Source organism: Diabrotica virgifera, chromosome 1 (genome assembly GCF_917563875.1).
Source record: "Diabrotica virgifera virgifera chromosome 1, PGI_DIABVI_V3a".
NCBI classification, from domain to species: domain Eukaryota; kingdom Metazoa; phylum Arthropoda; class Insecta; order Coleoptera; family Chrysomelidae; genus Diabrotica; species Diabrotica virgifera.
Genome location: NC_065443.1, coordinates 149,273,550 through 149,299,790, shown reverse-complemented (window position 1 = coordinate 149,299,790; position 26,241 = coordinate 149,273,550). Strand labels below are relative to the sequence as shown.

Sequence of the window (26,241 nt, the reverse complement as noted above, 5' to 3'; positions counted from 1 at the left end):
TTGACATCTGCACATTATCAATCTTCTTGGTCATATCTGGACCTAACATGCATTGTACGACATCCTTCACGCAAGGTTTAATCAGTTCCTCGGCAACGGTATGGGGTTTTCCAGCTTTTGCAATGTCCAAACCAACAATAAATGATGCTTCAGTGGCGTTTTCGTTTTAATTTTTGTAGACTCTTTCCATCATGCATGACCCTGCCTGAAGAGATGAAGCACGGCGTTTAAAGGTTTTTTCGGCCTTATCGGTTAAACCAGGATGATTACTTTCCAAATGCCTTTTTAATTTAGATGGAACCAAGCACCCATTAGCAACAATTTTGTGACAATTAACGTATTGTCCTTATGGTGCCTGATCGTTGCCAACTTGAATAAAGCCATATAATGTGAGATAGCTAGGATCATACCTTCTTATTTTTCCCCGATTTTTTTTTTTTTCGGTAAGGAACCTCCTTTCCACTAATTGAGGGAGAACAACTTGGATGAGCTGGACTCGAATGGATCTCGTGGACATTTGCATCTTCCCCCTTTCCATTATTCTGGAATAAAAAAATGTCCCAAATAAAAGAGAGCAAAACATTACCAACAATGAAAGGTATTTTTCAACCGTAATAGTGCAAGACATTTTATGGCAAAAATAGCATCGAAAGTACATAATATTATACATATTAATTCAAATGAGTATAATTACTTACGTCGTCACTTTTCTTCTGCAGTTACATATATCTAAAACTTCCACTTTGAAATCTAACTCTAATTTTTACAAAACTCACTTATCGGCTGCAAGAATTAAACTGTGGAATGAATGCAGGTAGCAGTCGCGTCGGTCGCATTCGGCTGTTTGTTTCTCGGTCGCCATCGAGAATACACAAGTACAAAAATAGTCAACATGTTTCGATTGGACAGTGGCGCAGCGGCCGGTTGTTCGACTTTTCTTAAATGTTCCACGTCACCCTTGGCAAATGCTTGAGGCACCCCAGGGTGCCGCGTCACCCACTTTGAGAACCTCTGCTCTAATTTACCTAGTAAGGGTATATGGACTACTCGAGGAGTAGCCTGTACAAAAGGTTTAGCTTCTTCACAGACTTCAATTTTAATTTCATCTTTGAAGTTGCCTATTTAATTAAATATATATGGAAATTCTTTTTCTACCTGTACATTAGTGCTAGAACTTTGATTAATAGAATTTATTGAAAAGTTTACTACCTCGAGACATGAAATACCTGGCCTTCCCAGAATAGGCATTTTTAGATCTTGAATTACAAATATATCCAAAGTACAAGATTTGCCTTTAGAAGGATATGTAAGTTTTTCAGTAATTTTACCCAGAACTTTTAGTTTGGTACCATCAGGGCCTGATATTGTTTTAGAACAGTTTTTTAAACTCTTTAATAATATTGAATCTAAATGATTTGATGGAATGCAGACAATATCAGCTCCTGAATCAACTAAAAAGGGAACTAATTTCTTATTATGACTTATTTGTAAGTTAACCAGGCATTGATTATGGATATTTGTAAAAACATTTCCTAACATATGTTTATTCAACGTAACATTACCTAAGAAAAGAGGATCCTGAATTTGAACACCACCTTCTGAAGAGGTGGTTATATGGTGGAGAGATCTTGAGTCCTTCTCCTTGGACAGTCATACTCTATCCCAGTGACCAAATCTTCCACACCCTCTACATGTAGATCTTCGAGCAGGACAGATTTCTTGTTTATACTGTGCCAAACCACAGTATTTACACTTTACCTCTGGATGCTGGGGACGTTTACTCGTATTGAAGCTTTTTGGAGTGTTTTCTTGTTTAGCTATAACATTAAGTGATGACTGTTGTTGTTGTAGTACACTGTTTTGCTGGGACTGCAGTTCAGCTTGGCGTGCATATAATATTGCATCTGATAATATAAGTTTGGCCTCGAATTGCATTTTTTCACTAATCTTCTTGTCAAGCATGTTAACGACAATCCTATCTCTTATAAACTCTTCTTTAAGTACACCGAAGTTACAATTAGCTGCCAGAGTATGCACTGCTGCTATAAAACTACCAATGTTTTCCCCTGGTAATTGGACCCTAGAGTTAAATTGAAATCTTTCGAATATGATGTTTCTTCGTGGTATGAAATGGCTTTCCAGAGCTTGTATCATGTCATCATATACTGTAGGGAGCTTCTGCATTTGTAAGAGGATTTCTTCACTCTTCTCGCCCATTATGTACAGAAGAGCATCTATCTTCTCTGAATCAGACTTTGTTGACAAACCACTTACTTTTGCATATCTTTCAAACCGCTTTCTCCACTGAGACCAAGAAGCTGGATTTGAAAAATTGAATGCTTCAGGAGTTGAGACATGAAACTCTGATGAGCTTCCACTCGACACTCCCGACAATTCTCCAGGATTAAGCATCGTATTATTTTTTGGTATTTCTAGTATTTTACGTAGCTCACCTTATTTCCTGCAGAAATTTGTTTTAATCTGTATTTAAGGTACAGATAGAAGTTACAACCCATTCCGCTGTGTTACCAAATTTTTAAGTGTCGCAACGCGGCAGATTTAAAAACATGTCAAAATATGTTGTTTTACACGTTCTAAAAGTGAATCAAATCTATTTTTTCTAACTTGATAGTTGATTGTATAAAAAATACACAGATGGTACGTAAAAATATATATTTCGATGTAATAAACTGATTATACAATAAGAATGAATTACAACTTGTGTTTAATTATTGTTTAAATCAAATGGGTGTTTAATTAGTGTTTAAATAAACAAAAATATACAAATAGCTTCAGAGCTTAGAACAATATTAAAAAAATATCATCAAAATAATAAATTATGATAAATTGAAAAGAGATCTCAGTTTACAGAATCGGGAGACATTTGGAAATGTTTTCATTTAGCACGGATTGGGTTGTAGTATTTGGCAAAGTGACAAACAGACTAGATAAAGATTTAAATGATTTTTAAAGAGACAAAACAATTGAAAAAATTATCAAAGCAACGAAAACGAAAAGTAAAAATAAGTCGCATATACAAAATATACTACAGTGTGGTCAGTATGGTGTAAATGTCTGGAATAAATTCGATAGTTCGTAAACTGACGACGTTAAGGAAAAACCCCGAAACAGGTCGATTTTTATTTTTAAATTACGATATTTTGGCATACATATACTTCATATATGAGTGACATCATCCATATGAACGTAATGACCTACCTAATTGATGAATTTTTTAAATATAACTAGGGGTCTTGTGATAGCTCATTTGAAAGGGTATTCAATTCTATATTCAGTAATATAAATATTATTATAATTGTTTATACACAGTGTCCAAAAAATTGTTTTTTAAATTAAATTAATTAACAAAAAAAGAAGAATGTATGTAATTTATTTAATTCAAAACACATTTTATTGCTGTCACAAAACAATAAAAAATTGTCTATTTGACAAATAAGCATTGCTTTTCGCTTAAATTAAATGTTTAAACTTCCAAGAGGCAGGGTTGGCTGGAGCTGATTTGAACATTGAATGTAAATTTAATCGAAAAATAATGCTTATTGATCAACTAAACATTTATTCTCTGAATTCTGACAATAGTAAAATGTATTTTGAATTAAATAAATTACATATATTCTTCTTTCTTTGTAAATTTTTTTGGACACTGTATAAACAATTATGTTTGTATTTATATTACTGAATACAGAATTGAATACCCTTTCAAATGAGCTATCTCACGACACCTAGTAAGTCTCATTTAAAAAAAAACCATAGATTACGTCATCACGTCCATATGAATGACGTCACTCATATGAAATATATGCCAAAATATCGTAATTTAAAAATAAAAATCGACCTGTTTCGGGATTTTTCCTTAAAGTCGTTAATTTATTTCAGTTGCACAATACTGTATAAGTACATGTAAGTCATCGTGACGCTCTTGTTAATAACTATAATTAGTCCAAGTAATGAAGCTTAAAATAATAGAAAACCTCGCAATTTTTACAGAATGGATCAATTTGCTTGAAAATTTGAGAATAAGTAGTGGATATTTCAAGGATCAAAATCTATATCATGCCGAAAGGCGCTTTTACCATGGGGGTGGTTGACACCCCATCTCGGGGGTGTAAATTTTTTATTATGTTTTAATCAGAAAAGTTGGTAAAAACGTTCATTCTAAGCAAAAAACGTTCTATACATTTTTTTGATAAAATTGATAGTTTTCGATTTATTCGCTACCGGAAGTGTTAGTCTTATATCGAAAAAAATCAATGTTTTTAATAAGTTTTCTGCTAATAACTCCAAAAGTTTTCGTTTTATCAAAACAATTTTACCTAACAAAAATATACCTTTTGAAAAAATAAACAAAACCGTTTTTGTAAATTTTCATTAAGGCCAATAGTAATCGAGCTATACTTTATTATATGTTGGCTCTTCTTTTTCAAATGCTAAATATTGTAGATTCAAAGTCAAAAGACGGGAAAACTATGCATTTTTCGAGGACCACTTATTCTAACTAGTTTAGAGTATTTAAAAATTTCTATCTTCAGAAATAAAAAAAAGTCTCTAGCTCAAAAATTAAGTAACTTATAATGAAAAGAATATCAGTCCCTATTTTTTTCAGAGAAAAAGTGTTTGGAAGCAACCCCCTAATCAGCACCCCAATTAAAATTAGTCATTGACCTCATTTGGGCTTTTTTATTTATGTATTGTTAAGAGGTACTAGAAGTTTCACCGGCTTATAATGATTAATTTAAAAAAAAAGGAGTTAAAAGCGAATAACGATTTTTTGTAGTTCGGAAAAAATGTCCTTTTCTTCAGAATAGCAAGATTATCATCAGATATACGAAAAAACGTTTAAATATGAAATTGTAGATTATTTAGTGCCCAAGAACTTGGTTTGCAAAAATTTTTTCTACGCCAAAAATTGAGTGAGCTATTGACAATTAAATCTTGTAATAACATGCAAAAAGCACCTTTACGAACCCTTTCAAAGTCACCTCTTTTTGCAAGTGAGGATTCTAAAAAGATTTAATATTAATAGGCTTATAGATCTGGTAAAAACCTACAAAATTCTTTTTTATCACAATTTCTAATGTAAAAAATAAAAAAGTTACGGTTAAAAAATCAATATATTTTTTTGAAAAACAGAAAGGGGGAAACCAATTGGAAGCATAATAATGTAAGTTAGCGGTGTTTCTAGTCATTGACCTTATCCATTCTTATTTATTTATGTATTATTAATAGATTCTAGAAGTTTAACTCTAAATTATAATGATTAGTTATTAAAAAACTGGAGTTAAAAGCGAATAACGAATTTTTGTAGTTTGGTAAAAATGCCATTTTCTTCAGAATAGAAAGATTAGCATCAGATATACGAAAAAATGTTTCTATATAAAATTGTAGGTTAGTTAATTCCCAAGATCATGGTTTGAAAACATTTTTTCTACGGCAAAAATTGAGTGAATCGTAAATGAATACATATATCAAAAACATTGATTTCTTCGATATAAAACTAACACTTTCGATAGCGAATAAATCGAAAACTATTAATTTTATCAAAAAAATGTGTAGATCATTTTTTGCTTAGAATTAATGTTTTTATCAACTTTTGCGGTCAAAATATAATAAAAAATTTCCACCCCCGAGATGGGGTGGCAACCACCCCCATGGTAAAAGCGCCTTTCGGCATCATATAGATTTTGATCCTTGGACTATCCACTACTTATTCTCAAATTTTCAAGCAAATCGATCCATTTTGTAAAAATTGCGAGGTGAAAAGCTTCGGTTCCTGGCCTAAATATAATATAAAACAATAAGTATGACAAGAATAATTATTGGAAATTAATTTTTATCCAACGAAAATACTGATTACGTGGTTTCAAATAATGTAGAAATTAATCATTCTGATTGTCATTTAAGGTGCTCATTTTGCAAAGTGTACATTCACTCATTTTAATGTAGCGACCTAGGTACTTGTGAAGGCTTTTTTATAAAAAGTAATATTTGTAAGCACATTCATAATATTGTTATTCACGTAGACAATCATTTAAATGAATACACGTCCATACAGTCACATTTCATGTTACACATAATTCTTTATCTATTATTTCCAGAAATAAAAAAAACACTTTTATTTTCATTACAATTAAGTCTAAATACCCGTAATTAAGACTAATGAGGTAAAAATATGCAACGCCAAATAGTTAATGAAGAGATAAACTTAAAAGTAAAATTTAGGGCCCGTTGTTCGAACGCTAATCAACAATGATCACTGTCAAATATTTAATTACTGTCACCAAAACTGTCAATGTCAACTTTTATTGGGTTGCTGAAAACATAATTGATTATATTTATGAGTTTAGTTAATCAATTAACATAACAATTATTAACATAATTGATTAAGTAATTTCATAATTGTAATCAATTATGTTTTCAGCAACTCAAACAAAGTTGACATTGACAGTTGGTGACAGTAATTAAATATTTGATAATGATCATTGTTGATTAGCATTCGAACAACCGGCCCTTAATCTGTCAGCAATCAACATTACTTTAAACTGTTGCAGTCTCTAATTAAAAGCATTAAAAAATGTTAATGCTCTTATTAATATAAAGGAAGCTTTAGCATTAAATTATAATCCAAATATAGACGAGAATTTTAGAAAGGAACCACCAATTATAAAGATTCATACGCAATTAACTTTTTTTTCGCCAAAACAAAAAAAAAATCCAAAATATAAGAAGGCCACTTAAATTGACGCTTATAAATATCAAGAAAATATTAAGTGGTAAAAATAAGGCCGAGTTTATATACAGGGTGTCCCAAAAGTAGTGGAACGGTCGAATATTTCGCGAACTAAACATCGGATCGAAAAACTGAAAAATACGTATTCAATCATTTTCAAAAATCTACCCAATGACACCAAACACCAACCCCCACTACACCCCTTGGAGTTGGGGTGGAGGGTAACTTTAAAATCTCAAACGGAAACCCCTAGTTTTTCTTGCAGATTTGGATCCGTTATGTAAAAGTAAGCAACTTTTATTCAAGACATTTTTGCGAACTGTGGATAGATGGCGCTATAATTGAGAAAAACTATTTATCCTGATACCATAGGTAAATTATATAAAAGGTCTAATATCTCGAGAAATACACTTCTAAATGAGAAACCAAAAAAAAAAGGTTTTTAATACTTTTCGAAAACCTATCGAATAACATTAAACATGAACCTCCAACCCACCCCTGGAGGTGGGGTGGGAGGTAACTTTAAAATCTTAAATAGCAACCCCCTCTTTTTATTACAGATTCGGATTCATCATGAAAAATTAAGCAACATTTATTCAAAACATTTTTTAGGATTGTTGATAGATAGCGCTTTAATTGGAAAAATACGATTTATTAGCGCCATCTATCAGCAATTTTAAAAAATGTTCCGAATAAATGTTGCTTAATTTTTCATGACGAATTCGAATCTGCAATAAAAAGTGGGTTCATCTGAACCGTTTATGCTAGAGTAAAAAAACTTTCAGCGGTTACCCATGTGCTGGTGCTATTTACAAATTTGTATAATGCACCCCCATTTTTCCCCGGAACCACCCCAAAAAAAAAAGAAGAATTAATAAATAAAGTTATTTTCTTGGAATCCTTCACACACAATGCCCTTTATTAATATGCTTCATATATCATTTTATGCACGTTATTACTATCCATGCATGGACACCAAAAGCGATTTCCTAGTGCAACGCCTGTAGCCAAAAAAAAATAAATAAAATGGGGGGTTGGAAATTTTTTTTGTTTTTTGATTTTTGATCCATATGGGCATATGCTGCATCAATAGTGCTTTTCAAAAATATATATGGTTATTGCAACATCCCTGCGGAAACCACCCCTATACTTGAAAATATACTGCAGAAACTACCCCTAGCCCTTGGCGAGCATGTTTTTGCGATTGTCTCATTACCTATGCATTCGTTTTAAACAAAACTTATACAAGGTTAAAGACCACTATTTACTCTAAAAATTAGGCCCTATTCATTTTTTTCGTATAAGCAACCGTTACGGCACAGTGGCGCCGTAAACCTCATATATGCTTTGGCGGGCTCCAGTTTTTGTTTTTTATTTCGTCATCTGTTCGTTTTATTGATAAAGTACTTATGTAAAATAAAACAACACAGTGTAACCTACAAATTATGACCTATGCACATTTTACGTTCTTTCCGCCCCAAAGCCACAGTGGTGGCCAAAATCAATTTTTGCATATTTTCGCCACCTACACGCATTTTATTGCATTAATGCTACTTTAATAGCACAATATTCACCCTTAAGTGGTCACTAAGTGGCGCATCCAGGGAGGGGTGATCGGGGCGATCACCGCCCCCCCTCTCAAACGAAGTGATATTCTATTTAAAGATTATAAAAATATTCATTTATTTTTATAGAAATACTTATATTATATTATTATTTTTATAAGAATGGCGTACTTGTTATGCTTTAGCGACAGTGGCGGATCCAGCATCGTTAAGAGGGGGGTGCCAGTTGGCTAAATTTTTATAAAAATAAATGAATATTTTTATAATCTTTAAATATAATAGCACTTGGTTTAACAGGGGGTGATCGTCCCCATCACCCCTCCCTGTATCCACCACTGCTTAGTGAACACTTAAGGGTGAATATTGTGCTATTAAAGTAGCATTAATTCAATAAAATACGTGTAGGTGGCGAACATTAGCAAAAATTGATTTTGGGCCGCCACTGTGGCTTTGGGGCGCAAAGAATGTAAAATGTGCATAGGTCATAATTTGTAGGTTACACTTTGTTGTTTTATTTTACATAAGTACTTTATCAATAAAATGAACAGATGACGAAATAAAAAACAAAAACTGGAGCCCGCCAAAGCATATATGAGGTTTACGGCGCCACTGTGCCGTAATGGTTGCTTATACGAAAAAAATGAATAGGACCTAATTTTTAGAGTAAATAGTGGTCTTTAACCTTGTATAAGTTTTGTTTAAAAATAATGCATAGGTAATGAGAAAATCGTAAAAACATGCTCGCCAAGGGCTAGGGGTAGTTTCTCCAGTATATTTTCAAGGACAGGGGTGGTTTCCGCAGGGATGTTGCAATAACCATATATATGTTTGAAAAGCACTATTGATGAAGCATATGCCCATATGGATCAAAAAGCAAAAAACAAGAAAAAAATTTTAACCCCCCATTTTATTTATTTTTTTTTGGCTACAGGAGTTGCACTAGGAAATCGCTTTTGGTGTCTGTGCATGGGTAATAATAACGTGCACAAAATGATATATGAAGCATATTAATAAAGAGCATTGTGTGTGAAGGATTCCAAGAAAATCACTTTATTTATTAATTCTTCTTTTTTTGGGGTAGTTCCGGGGAAAAAATGGGGGTGCATTATACAAATTTGTAAATAGCACCAGTACATGGGTAATCGCTGAAAGTTTTTTTACTCTAGCGTAAACGGTTCAGATGGTATATAAAGGGGTTTTTTTAAAATGTAACACCCTGTAATTAAAAATAGAGCAATTACCCTTAAGTCAAACCTATACCAAAAAATCAGTCACTTATTTGTAAATAATTGTCGTATGACTTCTTCTTAATTTCCGTTACAGTTAGGGAAGAATATATATTTTTTTAAAACATCTTTTTTAAAAACTTGTCAACTTTGGGGCGCCACCCCCGCTAAACGGTGGATGATAGACATATGCTGTCTGGAAATAAATCGTAGAAAATATAGTCGTCTTACGCTCCATACACTCACAATTGTGAGCGTCTTATTTATAAGTGATATTAGGTTTAAAATATTATTTTGCACCAGTTGCTGCTCTACGACACGACAGTGGGTGCACGTGTCTATCATATTTTCGCGAGAGATTACCGAAAATTTGCTTAGATCCGTATGATATTGTTCAGTGAATGGTAACAACTTTTTGTCAAGTGTGTTAATATGACTTTTAGACGTAAGTGCACATTTTTATTTGTTTTAAAATATTTATTTTGGTGGATAGTCGTCACAAATTGTGTATGTTTACTTATTTAGACAAAATCGTTCAATACTAATTTGAGGTTACAAATCCACAAACGTGTTTTGAAGAACAACACGTTTGTGAGGGCTAGGAGTGAGCGGTGTCAATGTAAGTTTTGAAGTGTTTCACGTTTATGTAGGCCGGGAGTAAATGGTGTAACAATGCAAAAAAAAGAAATAATGATTCAGTGAACAAAACTGGTAACAAGGGTTTCTTTTTCAGGAACAACTAGAAAAGTTGACATGGCGAGACTGGCTGCTCATCCAGATGAAATCTACGAACTGCTGGATGAAATTGATTCCGATTTGGAAATTGAACTCGGAGAATTTGTCTGTACAAGATGATGAGATTGAAGAAAGTGATAAATCTGATGAAAGTGGAGACGAAAATGTTTCAGCAATTCCCAGTTCTGTACAAAATCTCCAAAAATCATCAATGCTAAATTGGGGTAGAACTAATCCATTTAAAAATGAAAATATAACCGAAACAATACTTCCAGATCCCACTGAAGTTTTAACACCATAGTGTTACTTTGAAAAGTATTTAGGAAACTCATTTTTTCAACTGTGTGCAGAACGTACTGCACAATTTTATTTACAAAAACACGGAAGGGAACTTAAACCCAAAGTAACTCCTGAAGAAATAAAAATTTTTTTTGGAATCCATGCAGTGATGGGTTGTTTAAAATTCCCTCGAATTCATTTATATTTGAGCAGTCGCTTTAAACTTCCTGTAATTGCGGATGCAATTCCAAGAGATAGGTTGTACCTCTTGAGAGTCAATCTTCATATTGTGGATGTATGCACGGTAACAGAAGAAATTAAAAAAAATAATCGTCTGTGGAGAGTTCAGCCAATGATCGATTTAGTCAGAAGCCGATGTCGGGAATTAAAGAGAGAATCTGAAGCTGCATTCTCAATAGACGAACAGCTGATTCCGTTTCTTGGTCGATGTGCTTTTCGGCAATATGTAAAAAATAAACCAAGACCTGTGGGTTTAAAAAATTTCGTTTTATCAAAAAGTGATGGTACTGTCCTAGATTTTGAAATATATCAAGGAACAAGTACCAATTTAAGAAATAAAGAACTGGGACTCGGACCGTCAGTCATCCTTAGGCTAGTGGAAACGTTACCGGTTAATAGCTTTGTATTCTTCGACAGATATTTTTCGAAGATACCTTTGTTGCTCAAATTATCTGAGCTACAAATACATGGCACAGGAACTATTATGAACAATCGTTTTAAAGGATTTACATTTAAAACAGATAACCAGATGAAAAGAGGCGATTCTGAGCAGGTTGTTAGCAGTGATCAGAAGATATGTATCACTAAATGGAAAGATAATAAATCCGTTTTAATGGCATCTACGGCTTTTGGCCAAGAACCCACACATTTAGTCAAACGATGGGATAAAGCTAGTGCTAGTCGTGTAGAGGTTCCATGTTCAAACGTAATTAAAATTTACAACGAAAAGATGGGTGGAGTTGATATCTGCGATCAGATGATGGAGTGTTATAGAACTTTCTTCAAAACTTGCAAATGCACATTAAAGGTAATCCTACATCTATTTGATTTAGCTCTTGTTAACAGTTGGATGGAATACCGTCGCGACTGCCGAAGTAACCAATGCAAATCAAAAGATATTAAAGATTTATTATCCTTTCGCTTAGAACTAGCAGATTATTTGTTATGTGGAACGAAAAGTCCAAATACAGAAAACGTGGACACAGAAGATGAACATGAAGACCCTCGTACAAAGAAAATGAGACTGTCACCTTTACCTTTAACATTTGTAATAAATGACAATATTATGTGTACTTAATATTACTAATAAATGTTGTAAAATGTTGTAATTTATTTGTTTTGTTTTCTAGGGGGAGTAGTCATACACTCCCAGTACTCACAAATGTGTCAGTCACACAATTGTGCATGTCATGCATATACTCCTGGGAAACACAATCGTGAGTATCTATAAAATCTGTCAAAGTGACATAGCAAAATTCTGAAAAAAATTAGTATATCTCTTTGTTCCCATATAAATTGAAAAATAGACTGAACAACTTTATATGTCAACTTACATTTTTTCGGGAGTGTAAGGGATATAAAGGGGTTTTTTTAAAATGTAACACCCTGTAATTAAAAATAGAGCAATTACCCTTAAGTCAAACCTATACCAAAAAATCAGTCACTTATTTGTAAATAATTGTCGTATGACTTCTTCTTAATTTCCGTTACAGTTAGGGAAGAATATATATTTTTTTAAAACATCTTTTTTAAAAACTTGTCAACTTTGGGGCGCCACCCCCGCTAAACGGTGGATGATAGACATATGCTGTCTGGAAATAAATCGTAGAAAATATAGTCGTCTTCATATTTCTATAAAAAAATTTTTTGTAAAAGGCACAGGAAGGGCTACGTTCGGCAAAAACCACAAATTACCCCATTTAAAGGGGAGAAAAGGGGGGTTCCGGGGCGAAATTTTTTCAGAAAAAGTTAGCCTTATAATAAGCACCCCTTGATATAACAGAAAAAAAATAAAAATGGACTTGTGTCCATTTTGCAAGGTTCAACCTCTATTTCCTACACTAATGGTAGAATTTAAAATACCGCTTCATCTTGTCCAATTAACTGAACTTACGCTCACAGGAGCAGAGAGCGTGGTAAAGATCCAGAACGATTTCTCAAGACCCTTCCATTGCAAAAATGGACTAAGACAGTGTGGTGGACTATCGTGTCTCTTATTTAACCTGGCATTAGAAAAAATAATTCGAGAGTCCCAAATTAATAGTAATGGTACTGTCTTTAACAAATCAGTACACATTGTCGGATACGCAGATGACGTAGACATCATAGGTAGATCTAAAGAATCTCTGACTGAAGCATTTCGGTCGTTAAGAGCATCTGCACAGAGAATGGGGCTAGATATAAATGTTCAAAAGACCAAATATATGTGTTGCACTAGGTCAAGCAACCTGACACCTACAAGAATAATAATTGACGACCTAGAACGAGAAGGTGTCGACACCTTCATATACTTAGGCTCGCTGCTAACTAAAGATAACAATGTCAGTGAAGAAATTAAAGAAGAATATAAGTGCTACTATGGCTTAAGAAGACAGATGACCTCAAAAATACCTAGAAAAATTAAATTGACTGTCTACAAAACACTAATAAGACCAGTGCTAACATATGGCTCAGAAACTTGGTCACTTACTCAGAATGACCAAGAACTGCTCAAAGGTTTTGAGTGAAAAATTTTAAGACAAATATATGGTGGCATAAAAGAACAAGGTTTGTGGCTCAGGCGTTACAACTTTGAGTTGTATAGAAATTTTGGAGAACCTGACGTTGTACAATTCATTAAGCTAGCACGCCTTAGATGGATAGGCCATGTAATCAGGCGAGAGGAAGATGCCATAGTCAGAAAAGTTTTTGATCGAAGAGAACCGATAGGACAACGAGCAAGAGAAAGACCGGGACTTAGGTAGCAAGACAACATAGAAACTGATTTAAAATCTATTGGAATTAGAGCATGGAGAAGAGTTGCCAGAGACAGGGACGAATGGAGGATTGTTCTGAAGAAGGCTTTGGCTCATAAAGAGCTGTAACGCCACTGATGATGATGATGAAATTTTCCCCATATTAAAACGAAGTATATTTTTAATGAGTCAATTCTACTCTCCCATCGCGTATTTGAAAGTGGTTTTAATGTAAAGGTGGGTACCTCATTTATTATGACATTCCACCGTAATGTTGATGCGAAAAAAACATAAATTTCTTGAACAATTGAAAAAATTTGTTATTTCCAATGAGCATTTAGCAGCATCATGTAGCACTAAATGAAGGCTGTGAGCCACACAAGGAACATAAAACGCACGAGGATTCATGTCTATAATTTTTTTGAAGGCCAATATTTTGCCTTTCATACTTGCCCCATTATCATACCCTTGGCCTCGTAAATCATCAAAATCTATATTCATTAATTTCAAAAATTCTAATAAATAATTAGATAAAACTTGTCCGGTAGTATCAGTAAGAGTTAAAAAACCTAGAAAATTCTCTCTAACTTCGGCAAGCTTTGTTAACGAATTAAGATAAACGAACCTAACAACAATAGTATGTTGTTCCTTGTATTGTGTGAATTTCGACATTCAATATTGGCCAAAAATTACGAGTCACCTTTTTGAAATTATTTTTGGAATAATCTAAATGGGTTTCATATTTCATTTGCATATCGTTGGTGTAGTAAGCATTAATAGCCTTTGTAAAAAATACCGAAACGCACTTGTATATTTTTCCTATTTGTAGTTTTTTTTAAAGAATTTTGAAAAATTTTAAAGGACAAAAAGCGCAAGTTTGAGTCTAGCAAATGTTCGGCTTGCGCCTCTTGGACTTGGCGCCCGGGTGCCTCGCACCCCTTGCACCCCCGGGTTGAGACGGTCCTGATTACATTCAATGTTCAAACCAGCTCCAGCCAACCCTGCCTCTTGGAAGTTTAAACATTTAATTTAAGCGAAATGCTTATTTGTCAAATAAACAATTTTTTATTGTTTTGTGACAGCAATAAAATGTATTTTGAATTAAATAAATTACATACATTCTTCTTTTTTGTTAATTAATTTAATTTAAAAAACAATTTTTTGGACACTGTGTATAAACAATTATAATAATATTTATATTACTGAATATAGAATTGAATACCCTTTCAAATGAGCTATCACAAGACCCCTAGTTATATTTAAAAAATTCATCAATTAGGTAGGTCATTACGTTCATATGGATGATGTCACTCATATATGAAGTATATGTATGCCAAAATATCGTAATTTAAAAATAAAAATCGACCTGTTTCGGGGTTTTTCCTTAACGTCGTCAGTTTACGAACTATCGAATTTATTCCAGACATTTACACCATACTGACCACACTGTAGTATATTTTGTATATGCGACTTATTTTTACTTTTCGTTTTCGATGCTTTGATAATTTTTTCAATTGTTTTGTCTCTTTAAAAATCATTTAAATCTTTATCTAGTCTGTTTGTCACTTTGCCAAATACTACAACCCAATCCGTGCTAAATGAAAACATTTCCAAATGTCTCCCGATTCTGTAAACTGAGATCTCTTTTCAAATTATCATAATTTATTATTTTGATGATATTTTTTTAATATTGTTCTGAGCTCTGAAGCTATTACAAATTATGATTATTATCTGAAGCTACAAATTATGACCTATGCACATTTTACATTCTTTGCGCCCCAAAGCCACAGTGGCGGCCCAAAATCAATTTTTGCTAATGTTCGCCACCTACACGTATTTTATTGAATTAATGCTACTTTAATAGCACAATATTCACCCTTAAGTGTTCACTAAGCAGTGGTAGATACAGGGAGGAGTGATGGGGGCGATCACCCCCTGTTAAACCAAGTGCTATTATATTTAAAGATTATAAAAATATTCATTTATTTTTATAAAAATTTAGCCAATTGGCACCCCCCTCTTAACGATGCTGGATCCGCCACTGTCGCTAAAGCATAACAAGTACGCCATTCTTATAAAAATAATAATATAATATAAGTATTTCTATAAAAATAAATGAATATTTTTATAATCTTTTAATAGAATATCACTTCGTTTGAGAGGGGGGGCGGTGATCGCCCCGATCACCCCTCCCTGGATGCGCCACTTAGTGACCACTTAAGGGTGAATATTGTGCTATTAAAGTAGCATTAATGCAATAAAATGCGTGTAGGTGGCGAAAATATGTAAAAATTGATTTTGGCCACCACTGTGGCTTTGGGGCGGAAAGAACGTAAAATGTGCATAGGTCATAATTTGTAGGTTACACTGGGTTGTTTTATTTTACATAAGTACTTTATCAATAAAACGAACAGATGACGAAATAAAAAACAAAAACTGGAGCCCGCCAAAGCATATATGAGGTTTACGGCGCCACTGTGCCGTAACGGTTGCTTATACGAAAAAAATGAATAGGGCCTAATTTTTAGAGTAAATAGTGGTCTTTAACCTTGTATAAGTTTTGTTTAAAACGAATGCATAGGTAATGAGACAATCGCAAAAACATGCTCGCCAAGGGCTAGGGGTAGTTTCTGCAGTATATTTTCAAGGATAGGGGTGGTTTCCGCAGGGATATTGCAATAACCATATATATTTTTGGAAAGCACTATTGATGCAGCATATGCCCATATGGATCAAAAAGCAAAAAACAAAAAAAATTTCCAACCCCCCATTTTATTTATTTTTTTTTTGGCTACAGGCGTTGCACTAGGAAATCGCTTTTGGTGTCCATGCATGGATAGTAATAACGTGCATAAAATGATATATGAAGCATATTAATAAAGGGCATTGTGTGTGAAGGATTCCAAGAAAATAACTTTATTTATTAATTCTTCTTTTTTTTGGGGTGGTTCCGGGGAAAAATGGGGGTGCATTATACAAATTTGTAAATAGCACCAGCACATGGGTAACCGCTGAAAGTTTTTTTACTCTAGCATAAACGGTTCAGATGAACCCACTTTTTATTGCAGATTCGAATTCGTCATGAAAAATTAAGCAACATTTATTCGGAACATTTTTTAAAATTGCTGATAGATGGCGCTAATAAATCGTATTTTTCCAATTATAGCGCTATCTATCAACAATTCTAAAAAATGTTTTGAATAAATGTTGCTTAATTTTTCATGATGAATCCGAATCTGTAATAAAAAGAGGGGGTTGCTATTTAAGATTTTAAAGTTACCTCCCACCCTACCTCCAGGGGTGGGTTGGAGGTTCATGTTTAGTGTTATTCGATAGGTTTTCGAAAAGTATTAAAAACCTTTTTTTTTGGTTTCTCATTTGGAAGTGTATTTCTCGAGATATTAGACCGTTTATATAATTTACCTATGGTATCAGGATAAATGGTTTTTCTCAATTATAGCGCCATCTATCCACAGTTCGCAAAAATGTCTTGAATAAAAGTTGCTTACTTTTACATAACGGATCCAAATCTGCAAGAAAAGCTAGGGGTTTTCGTTTGAGATTTTAAAGTTACCCTCCACCCCAACTCCAAGGGGTGTAGTGGGGGTTGGTGTTTGGGGTCATTGGGTAGATTTTTGAAAATGATTGAATACGTATTTTTCAGTTTTTCGATCCGATGTTTAGTTCGCGAAATATTCGACCGTTCCACTACTTTTGGGACACCCTGTATATAAACTCGGCCTTATTTTTACCACTTAATATTTTCTTGATATTTATAAGCGTCAATTTAAGTGGCCTTCTTATATTTTGGATTTTTTTTTTGTTTTGGCGAAAAAAAAGTTAATTGCGTATGAATCTTTATAATTGGTGGTTCCTTTCTAAAATTCTCGTCTATATTTGGATTATAATTTAATGCTAAAGCTTCCTTTATATTAATAAGAGCATTAACATTTTTTAATGCTTTTAATTAGAGACTGCAACAGTTTAAAGTAATGTTGATTGCTGACAGATTAAGGGCCGGTTGTTCGAATGCTAATCAACAATGATCATTATCAAATATTTAATTACTGTCACCAACTGTCAATGTCAACTTTGTTTGAGTTGCTGAAAACATAATTGATTACAATTATGAAATTACTTAATCAATTATGTTAATAATTGTTATGTTAATTGATTAACTAAACTCATAAATATAATCAATTATGTTTTCAGCAACCCAATAAAAGTTGACATTGACAGTTTTGGTGACAGTAATTAAATATTTGATAGTGATCATTGTTGATTAGCGTTCGAACAACGGGCCCTAAATTTTACTTTTAAGTTTATCTCTTCATTAACTATTTGGCGTTGCGTATTTTTACCTCATTAGTCTTAATTACGGGTATTTAGACTTAATTGTAATGAAAATAAAAGTGTTTTTTTATTTCTGGAAATAATAGATAAAGAATTATGTGTAACATGAAATGTGACTGTATGGACGTGTATTCATTTAAATGATTGTCTACGTGAATAACAATATTATGAATGTGCTTACAAATATTACTTTTTATAAAAAAGCCTTCACAAGTACCTAGGTCGCTACATTAAAATGAGTGAATGTACACTTTGCAAAATGAGCACCTTAAATGACAATCAGAATGATCAATTTCTACATTATTTGAAACCACGTTTTATTCAAGACACATTTTTTCGAACTGTGGATGGATGACGCTATAATTGGGAAAAACGATTTATCCTGATACCATAGGTAAATTATAGAAACGGTCTAATATCTCGAGAAATACACTTTCGAATGAGAAACTGAAAAAAATTTTTTAATATTTTTCGAAAACCTATCGACAAACACCAAAAATGACCCTCCAACCCACCCCCTGGAGAAGGGATGGGGGGTAAATTTAAAATCTTAAATAGAACTAAGAAGAATGAATTTCGCTAAAGAGTAAAATACGTTTATTTTCACAATATCGAAAATTGTTATTATGAAAAGTTATTAAGAATTAAAAACTATGTTTCAGTATGTAATTACATCCTTCTAAATGAAATATTCTGAACTATAAAGGTACTTTACTTTTGATCTAAATTTATCTTTTTTAACATACCTCGTATAAAATTGATCAAATTTGATATGAGACAGTTGTATGGTAGGTTTTAGACCATCCAGAACTTTTTATTAAGAATCACTTTTTTTCATAAAATTAATAATAAAAAAGTTATCAGAATTGAAATAACTTAAAATAATCTTAGTTATCCAAAATTTCTCAAAAAAAATTTTTCAATTAGAAGGATGTAATTGCATATTAGAATATAGTTTTTAATTCCAAACAACTTTTCATTATAGCAATTTTCAATATTGTGAAAAATAAAGCTACTTTACTCTTGAGTGAAATTCAAACTTTTTGACATACCTCGTATAATATTCAAAAAATTTGATATTTGATGGTTAAATCTTAGGTTTTGGACCATGCAGAGCTTTTTATCAAGAATAACTTTTTTTCGTAAAACTAATAATAAAAAAGTTTTCCATATGGATACAACTTAGAGGGACTTACTGTATATCATAATAGTGACGTCACCCATCTGTGCGAGATGGCGTCATCGGTGATTTTTTTAAATGAGAATAGGTGTTATAGCTTTTTTGAAAGGCAATTCAATTCTCTATTCAGTAGTATAAACATTAAGATAATTATTTATACAGGGTGTCCAAAAAAAATTTTTTGAATTAAATTTATTGCCATAAAAAGAGGATTGTATGTAATTTATCTAATTCAAAATACATTTTACTGCTCTCAGAAAACAGAAAAAAATGTTTATGTAACAAATAAATATTGTTTTTTGCTTAAATTCAATATTAATGCAGCCACGCACCTGCCTTTTGACAGTTTGAACATTTAGTTTAAGCGAAAAGCGATGATAATTTTTCAAATAAACATTTTTTCTGTTTTTTGAGAGCAGTAAAATGTATTTTGAATTAAATAAATTACATACATTCTTCTTTTATGTCAATAAATTTACTGCAAACAAGATTTTTTTGGACACCCTGTACAAATAATTATGTTAATGTTTATACTACTGAATAGAGGATTGCATTACCTTTCAAATGAGCTATCACACGACTCCCATTTACATTTAAAAAAATCATCGATGACGCCATCACGCCCAGATGGGTGACGTCACTAGTATGCTATATATCCCAAAAAGTCGTAATTTAAAAATAAAAATTGACACATTTCGTGATTTTTTTCCAAAATTATCCATTCTCGAGAAAATAAATTAATTCCAACCTTTACGTGCTCACTGTATGTGTACTTACCTATTATTTTATGTAATCAATTATCGAGTTAGAAAAAATACAATTGATTCACTTTTAGGAAGAAGATATTAAAAAAGACAAGTGTTAGGATGTAGTAGTTCAATGGATTATTCAATAAATATGGACATTATAGACAAAATATTGAATAATTTTTAGAATGTGTAATGACATGTTTTTAAATCTGCCGCGTATAAGGTTTCGATCCTGATTAAAAATTTGGCAACATAGCGGAATGAGTTGTAACATATGTATATCCCTACCTTGTATTTACCGCTGCCACCATGTTGTGTTAATGAAACTCAAAAGCATGTATACGCATTTATTGTACATTTATAGTAGCTTTAACATACTATGACCATGTGCAATCTACAAGCCGTGATCTAGCCCTCCTAACCTAAAAACCCCTCTGTCATCTTTCTAACCTCAAGGCCTCTACCAACCAAGCAAGCTAGGAAGTAACGTATGGGGTGTTGCCTAATGTAGGAATAACTTACACAACAAATACTACAATTCATTGTACTATTTTTATTTTCCCCAGGGTAACATCTGAAAATTATTTTGATACTTTAAAACTTTTATGCTTAATAATTTAAATTAACTATATACATTGACTTAAAAATTACTTTGATATGAGTATTTATTTTTGATTTGTTTTGAACGATTACTACTGCATATATTTATTTCTGGATAGAACTTTGTCTTCTTATTTTCTTTGAAAAAATTTCTCACCTGTGTTCGAAATTTTTCTGATGAGTACAGGGAGTGTGTAGCAGAGAAAAATTTCTCACTTGTGTTTAAAATTTTTCTGATGGGTGAGAGGAGTGTGTAACGTTACAAACGTCACATCTTTGTTATTTTATTTTATTTTCTTTAATATTTCATTAACAATAATTTTCTTCTATTTATTTTACCAGTTTTCTTCGTTAAAAACTCGTTGGCGACCTCTTTTATTATCCTCTTTTATTACCCTCTTTTATTATCATTTCATGATCTTCTTTTATTATCTTCTATTTACTATATCTCTTTTCATTTAAATCATCGATGGATCATACTGAACGTACCCCATACATTCTTACTCTGTAAATATCTGTTTTTCAATACGGAACATGCCTGCCACTTCCTATGTCGCACTGTCATGAAAGTGTCACTTCATCTCTACCCGCTGACCTAAAATGAAAATGGAAGGGATAGGGAAAATAAATCTATTTAAAGAGATGAGCCCATAAGGCCTTATCTATTTCCAGACTTTCACTCTCTTGGGGTAAGAATATTACGTATCATATTTTAATTACATTTCTACATCTTACAATCTTTCTTCTAATGTTTTTTTTTATATCTAATCTAACCTCCAATGTCAAACCATGTGTTCTGATCAGTGATGTGGGAGGGAGGGGATGCGGCATACGGCGAAGTAGATGGGCTCGGTTTCACTCGCAAAAACGCTCCATCCAATATGGCGGAACAACACTTTGGTAGTATATTCTGCTCTATATAAAATATATAATTATAAAATTATATTATATTATATAAATATATAAATAATTAATAATTTTAATAACTAATTAATAACATATTTCCTATATAACGTATAAAATCTGCCCGTCGCCATATTGGATGTAGCACAAAAGTGTCAAATCAAGTGGTCCCATTTAGTAAATACAAAAGCATGCCTTATGTCGTATCCCCTCTCTCCCATATCACTGGTTCTGATATTTTAGTTTTAAATATATCTTTTAATTTACATATATGCATGCTTAGTAATCAAAATTTTAACTATTCTCCTCATCTAAATTCCATTTAATTTACCCTTGCCATTTACTATTTTTGGATACTATTTGGCAAAGGTGTAATTTGGTTAATAACTTCTTGATTGTTGATAAGTGTTTTACTGTTACAGTTTTTGGATAAGATCACCGTCCTCCCTCTGGGAGCTTCAGAAAAGACTATCGCCGGCGATGACACTAAGGCTGACAACAATGGGACCATGAAATCTAGGCTGCAACAACTACCACCTTCAGCTGCAGGGGTCTAGGGCCGGAGATCCGCCCAGGCCTACAAGAAGTCTACAGCCGTACCATACGACTTCAAGAAGTTACCATCAGCTACCAAAAGCCATAAGTATAATCCAGAATTGTTAGTGTTTGGCAAGAATTTGAATATATTTGTTAATGGAATTTACTATGTCATATTTTTATTATATCTTTTTTTATTTATTTTGCTCAACAGGCCATGTAGGCCCTGGGCGTGAAAAACACAATTACATTTTTTTTACTATACATATCTAATATAATAATATACAATATTAATTTGTCTATTTAAAAAATACATCATATAAATATATACATATTTATATATAGCTCTTATTTTACAATTCATGGCACATTCTTCTGTTACAATTTTTTTTGCGCTCTTCTTACCACTCCTTTCCATTCTTTTCGGTCTAATACCTTGTTTCTCCAGTTATCTATTTTTAATTCTCGTAAATCTGCTTGGACGCTTCAAACCATCTTTTACGGGGTCTTCCTTTCCTTTTTTTCCATACTGGTTTCCTGTTCAATATCATCCTGGTCATTCTATGGTTTTCCACATCTTTGCACATGTCCCAGCCATCTTATTCTATGCGCCTTTATTATTGCGGTGATTTTTGGTTCCGTATACAGCTCTTCCAACTCTTTATTTGTCCTTCTTCTCCATCCCATTTGTGTATTTATGCCGCCGTAAATTGATCGGAGAATTTTCCTCTCCCATCTTTCTAATCTTTCTTCATCTGTCTTTCTTAAAACCCATAATTCAGCTCCATATACAAACGTAGCTCTAATCACTGTCTTGTAAATTCTTTCTTTTGTTTTTCTTGAAACAAACTTCGACTTCATTAAGGATCTCAGCATTCCGTATTTCTGGTTGCCTTTTGTAATTCTGGATTCTATTTCTTTATCTTCATGTCCATTTTCCTTTACTTTCACACCAAGGTAAGTAAACTCTTCCATTCTGTCAAAACTGTATATGTAATCTTTCTCCCCTTGTATTTCTATAAACTCTTCATTGTCTTGCTGTGTATCACCCATTATCATGTATTTAGTTTTCTTTTCATTTATCTTTAGACCAAACCTATTCGCTTCTTTTTCTTTCTTTTTCTATCTTTTTCACAATTCTTTTCAATTCTTTCTTTGATTTTGCTAATATTGTTAGATCATCCGCAAAAGCAATACATTGATGTTCGTTTTTAAATATGGTTTCTTCCATTTTTATGCTGCAATTCCTCATTATTACTTCAAGAACAAGATTGAACAACGTGGTTGACATCGGGTCACCCTGCCTGAGTCCTTGTTTGATTTCGAAGTCCTCTGAGATATCTTTCCACACTACTTCGTTTTTCGTTTTTGCCAACGTCATTTCAATCAAGCTAATCAATTTTTTGGGGATTTGTAGTTGTTTCAGAGCACGGTACATTTTTTTCCTATTTATACGATCATATGCCTGTTTGAAATCTACGAACAGCGCATACAGGGTCGTCTTGTACTCATAGCAATTTGCTTGTAATTCTTTTAGCGTGAAAATCTGGTCTGTTACCGAACGGTTGGATCGAAAGCCTGCCTGGTACTCTCCCACAGTATCCTCCATGTATTCGTTCAGTCTTCTACGTATGCATTGTGCTATTATCTTATACCCTGTCTCTAGGAGTGCTATTCCTCTATAATTTTTACATGTTTGTTTATCTCCTTTTTTATGTATGGGGCAGATTCTAGCCAGCATCCAGTCATTTGGCATTTTTTCCTCTTCCCATATCTTTTTCACCAGCTAATATAGTTGTTCGTACAGTTGTTCTCTTCCTGCCTTTAACATTTCAGCTGTGATTTCTGTCGCTCCTGGACTTTTGTTGTTTTTAAGTTGGCTGATTATATTCATTACCTCTTGTTTTGTTGGCGTCCCCACTATCGTATCGTTTTCTTCCATGTTCTGTGTTATGTCCATCTCGTCTTCTTCAACATTATTTAATAGCTCTTCGAAATAATTTATCCATCTTTCTAGCACCTGCGCTGTTTCACTTATTAGTAATCCTTCTTCATTCTTAATATAGATGCTTCGGCTCTGATATCCTTTGTCCACTCTTTTAACCTCTTGGTAAAATGACCTTATTTCTTTAGTTTGAAATTTTTCTTCAATTTCCTTTAGCTTATCTTCTTTGGATATTCTCTTCTTTCTCCTACATTGTCTTTTCATTTCCCTTCTTGCGTCCCTATACACATTTCTGTTATTCTCATTTTCTTTTAATAGCATTATTTGTCTTGCTCTCCTAACTGCTTCAGCTGCTTTTTCACATTCTTCATCATACCAGTCATTTACTTTTCCTTTTCTCACTGTACTGTTTAGAACTGCCTCATTTGCCTTTATTACTGATGCTTTTACTTTCTACCATCTTTTTTCGATTTCCATTTCTTGTGCGCATGTTGCCAGTTCTATTTCTATTTTCTCTTTATATTTATCTTTTACTTCTTCACTTTTCAATAGGGTCGAATAGTATTTTCTCTTACCTTCCGTTCTTTTCCTTTTTCCCTTCCCGGTCGCACCCCAGTTTCTCATGCATGTCACTCTTACTAGGTAATGGTCTGAATTGCATTCTGCTCCTCTCATGCTTTTTATTTTTGATATAAAATTCATGTCCATTTTTTCTATTATTACATGATCTATTTGGTTAATTGTTTTTCCGTCGGGCGACTTCCATGTTAAAAACTCGTTGGCGACCTCTTTTATTATCCTCTTTTATTACCCTCTTTTATTATCATTTTATGATCTTCTTTTATTATCTTCTATTTACTATATCTCTTTTCATTTAAATCATCGATTGATCATACTGAACGTACCCCATACATTCTTACTCTGTAAGTATCTGTTTTTCAATACGGAACATGCCTGCCACTTCCTATGTCGCACTGTCATGAAAGTGTCACTTCATCTCTACCCGCTGACATAAAATGAAAATGGAAGGGACAGGGAAAATAAATCTATTTAAAGGGATGAGCCCATAAGGCCTTATCTATTTCCAGACTTTCACTCTCTTGGGGTAAGAATATTACGTATCATATTTTAATTACATTTCTACTTCTTACAATCTTTCTTCTAATGTTTTTTTATATCTAATCTAACCTCCAATGTCAAACCATGTGTTCTGATATTTTAGTTTTAAATATATCTTTTAATTTACATATATGCATGTTTAGTAATCAAAATTTTAACTATTCTCCTCATCTAAATTCCATTTAATTTACCCTTGCCATTTACTATTTTTGGATACTATTTGGCGAAGGTGTAATTTGGTTAATAACTTCTTGATTGTTGATATGTGTTTTACTGTTACAGTTTTTGGATAAGATCACCGTCCTCCCTTTGGGAGCTTCAGAAAAGCCTATCGCCGGCGATGACACTAAGGCTGACAACAATGGGACCATGAAATCTAGGCTGCAACAACTACCACCTTCAGCTGCAGGGGTCTAGGGCCGGAGATCCGCCCAGGCCTACAAGAAGTCTACAGCCGTACCATACGACTTCAAGAAGTTACCATCAGCTACCAAAAGCCATAAGTATAATCCAGAATTGTTAGTGTTTGGCAAGAATTTGAATATATTTGTTAATGGAATTTACTAAGTCATATTTTTATTATATCTTTATGAACAATAAACATGATTAGTTAAAAATACTGTTTTGTTTGCTTCCATTCTAAATTTTTAGAGTTCATTTCTAATATTAGGACAAGACTAACACACACCTGAGTGACTGAGCTAAGCTAAGGGTGTAACGATGGCTATCTTAGATGATTGAGGTAATATTTTTGAATATTATTTCAATTAGCTGGGGTAGTCCATCGCTTATTTCGTTTCATATTGTTAAGAGATATGTGAAAAGGTTCACAATAACGATTTAGTTATTTCAAAAAGTGTCCTCTGTTTTAAACATTTGGCACACCTAATCCTATAATATATTCTTCCCAAAAATTAAGTTGTAGCGTCTAGCAGTCTTTATTAATTCAGGATACTTCGATTCTTCATTATCCTTCCATCTTTTTTCGGAACAGCTTACTGATCTTCCACCGTCTCTCAAAAAACAATTTCTTCAACATCCTGTCTTCGTCTGATCTTACGACATGACCTGTCCATCTTAGTTTAAGATCCGAATATATGTCGATCTGTACCCATCTGCTTGCCGGACGAAACATTTTTTTTTATTAAATTTCATACCAAGACGAATTTCTCTAGCATGGGTTGCCTATCAAATCATGTCATAGCTATCCTTAAGGAGGGGAGGGGGGCGTAGGTGTTGAAATCAATATTTCAAGACTTATTTTTTTGAAGGTATGGTAGAATTATTTTATTTTAAAATTAAATACGGATATTCAGTATAATTCATA

The 26,241-nt window shown here is 33.0% G+C and overlaps 1 protein-coding gene across 1 annotated transcript; it reads right to left on the bottom strand.

Moving 5' to 3' along the window:
- Positions 1-1,650: 1,650 nt before the first annotated feature.
- Positions 1,651-2,412, bottom strand: LOC126891790 (uncharacterized). The gene has a single exon (XM_050661069.1). The coding sequence runs from the start codon at positions 2,410-2,412 to the stop codon at positions 1,651-1,653; it is 762 nt and encodes a 253-aa protein (XP_050517026.1).
- Between the last annotated feature and the right edge of the window lie 23,829 nt (positions 2,413-26,241).